Source organism: Sinocyclocheilus grahami, unplaced genomic scaffold (assembly GCF_001515645.1).
Source record: "Sinocyclocheilus grahami isolate Dianchi unplaced genomic scaffold, SAMN03320097.WGS_v1.1 scaffold86.1, whole genome shotgun sequence".
NCBI lineage: Eukaryota > Metazoa > Chordata > Actinopteri > Cypriniformes > Cyprinidae > Sinocyclocheilus > Sinocyclocheilus grahami.
In genome coordinates this window covers 557037-559548 of record NW_015505265.1, presented here as the reverse complement: position 1 = coordinate 559548, position 2512 = coordinate 557037, and the positions used below count along the sequence as shown (strand labels likewise).

The 2512-nt window shown below is 34.2% G+C and overlaps 1 gene segment (V, D, J or C); it reads left to right on the top strand.

Annotated features, from left to right (window-relative positions):
* The first annotated feature begins 1025 nt into the window (after positions 1 to 1025).
* On the top strand, positions 1026 to 1496 carry LOC107586871 (Ig heavy chain V region B1-8/186-2-like). The segment is given in 2 exon segments: positions 1026 to 1077; positions 1168 to 1496. Coding segments are annotated over 2 exon segments (381 nt in total).
* Positions 1497 to 2512: the final 1016 nt, after the last annotated feature.

Sequence of the window (2512 nt, the reverse complement as noted above, 5' to 3'; positions counted from 1 at the left end):
AGTATTTTAATATTTCCCACAATATCTCAAAATTGTGAGGCAATTATCTCTTGAATCTCTACATGCATGGCAGGAAATTGTTGTAATTTAAAAACTTTTGTGTAGGAGGCGCTAAGGTTCCATAATAGAATCTGTAAACACATTCTAAGGGCGTGGTAATGCTGCAGCACTATAGAAATGAGGAATTATATCGAACTGAACATTTTTCCCCCCCAGAATATTTTCAAGTCTAAATCAACATGATCAGAGTTCTCCTTGTCTTACTATTTTGGCATACAGGTAAATATTTTATATTATAGTTAATTATATAATTAAGCAATAGTAGTGCTTTTATAACACGTACCCTTTTGTTTCTTTTTACAGGTTCTGTTTGCAGTGTTCAGCAAAGACCCTCAAATCTAATCAGATCAGAGAGAGACACTGCAGAACTTGTATGCGAACACAGCATAGCAACCTACACTATAATTCTCTGGTACAAGCAAACACAAACAAACCATGAATTTACATTACTGGGATATATCTGGAATAAAAATTATTTTCCAGAGGATAATTTTAGTAAAAAAATCAAGTTGGATGGAGATGGAACCAAGAATGGTTCCTTAAAAATCCTCCAACTTGAAGCCAGTGACAGTGCAATGTACTACTGTGCAGCTAGTTTCCACAGTGTGATGAGCAGTTATGCCACAATACAAAAAGCTCTGAAAGCAGCAGTGCTGCACAATTAACCACAGCAGCTCTTTTGCACCTGCTCAAGGGCTTGGCTGAATTTCCTGTTAATATTTGCATCCTTCTGAATTGAAAACTTAAACAGGTCATACTAAATTCTTGTTTGATAGGGCCAAACAACCAGTCATGACAAACATTGCAAAAGTAAATATATTTAAGCAGAATGAATGAATGAATGAGCAAATAAATAACAGTTTGGAAAAATAAAGAAGTAGGTATAGTGATCACTCTCGATGACATCACTTCCTTCATTTCCTTAATTTAACTCATAGTGGAGTCAATCAGCAGAGAGAGACAACATGAGTAACGCTCCATATATCTGTGTTTCTGTCTTTGTTCTGTGTCTTGCAGGTAATAATTGGCTTGTTTTGTTAATACATTGTATCATTGAATTAGCATCGCTTTTCATTTGATTTTATTCATTAATATTTCTTTCTACAGTCAGTATTCTTGGTAAAAGTGTTCTCCAGACTCCTTCTGATCTCCTGAAGAAAGAAGATGAATTTGTTGAGATCAAATGCTCTCACAGTATACCGAACTACTATGTCATACAGTGGTACAAACAAAGCCAGAGCATCAAGGTCCTTCAACTCATGGGGCACATTAATGTTGAACAAGAAACCACAGAGCCTGAGTTTAAAGCCAAGATCAAACTGGATGGAGATGGAAGAAACAATGGCACTCTGACTATCAACACCCTCATGCTGAATGACAGTGCAGTGTATTTCTGTGCAGCATATGACACAGTGCTCAGAATCACCTCTGTCTAGTACAAAAACCTTCTTGTGCTGTATAAATTTATAAGTAACTGCAAATTCTCTTTAACTTTACACCTGGATCTGTGGTTCAAGTAAATGTAACACACATCGATATCTTAACAATACACAGGGATTAATCATTCAGATATACAGTAGTAATATTAAATTAATAATTTATCAATCAATCAATCAATCAATCAATCAATATTATTGTTAAATGTACAGTTTTCCAAAAAAGAGATATGTTAATTTAGCAAATGTACATACATATTGCATTTTGAAAAAAAAAATATTGTGGGTAATATGGCTAGTGTGCAGTCACGATGTAATAGTTATTATAATCACTTGGAGGAGCTCTTGATTAATTTATGTGCAAATTATGTTGCACTAACCACTTTGAAATGTTATTGCATTGATCAATAACAATTCAGAATTAAAATGCAAAACACATTTACTTGCACGACAATCAAAGCACCATTATTTAGTGCATCTACATTATTTGAGAAGTAAATTTGGGCTAATGGCTTTTGCTACACAAATAAATGTTGTTAAAAGAATCGTTTCCATAAAAATCATAATTTTACAGGTTTGGAGCTTACATGAGTGTATGTAAATAATAGAATTTAAATTCTGTGGTAAACTATCCCTTTAACTGCTTCCAGCCATTCAATTTCCATTTTTGCAGATATTATTTGATAAAGGATTTTTCCGTCTAGCTTGTTGGCATCCACATACTAATATTTGCTGTGCTCCTGTAGTTGTGGATTTTGAACACACCCAGAATATTCTACACCCCTTTTGATATAATGAAAACCCAGATTTAGTGGTAACACCTCTCCGTTTAGTGACAGCACATAAGACATGTCACATTTTGTCTCGGAAAATCAGAAATTGTCATGCTGTTGGCATTATATTGAAACCAAGTGCCAAGATGAATCCAGGGTTAGTTTTTCTGTTCATATCACTTCAGTGGATCACAGGTATTTGACAATATCAATGAAAAAGAAATCAAATCTGATTTGCACTCA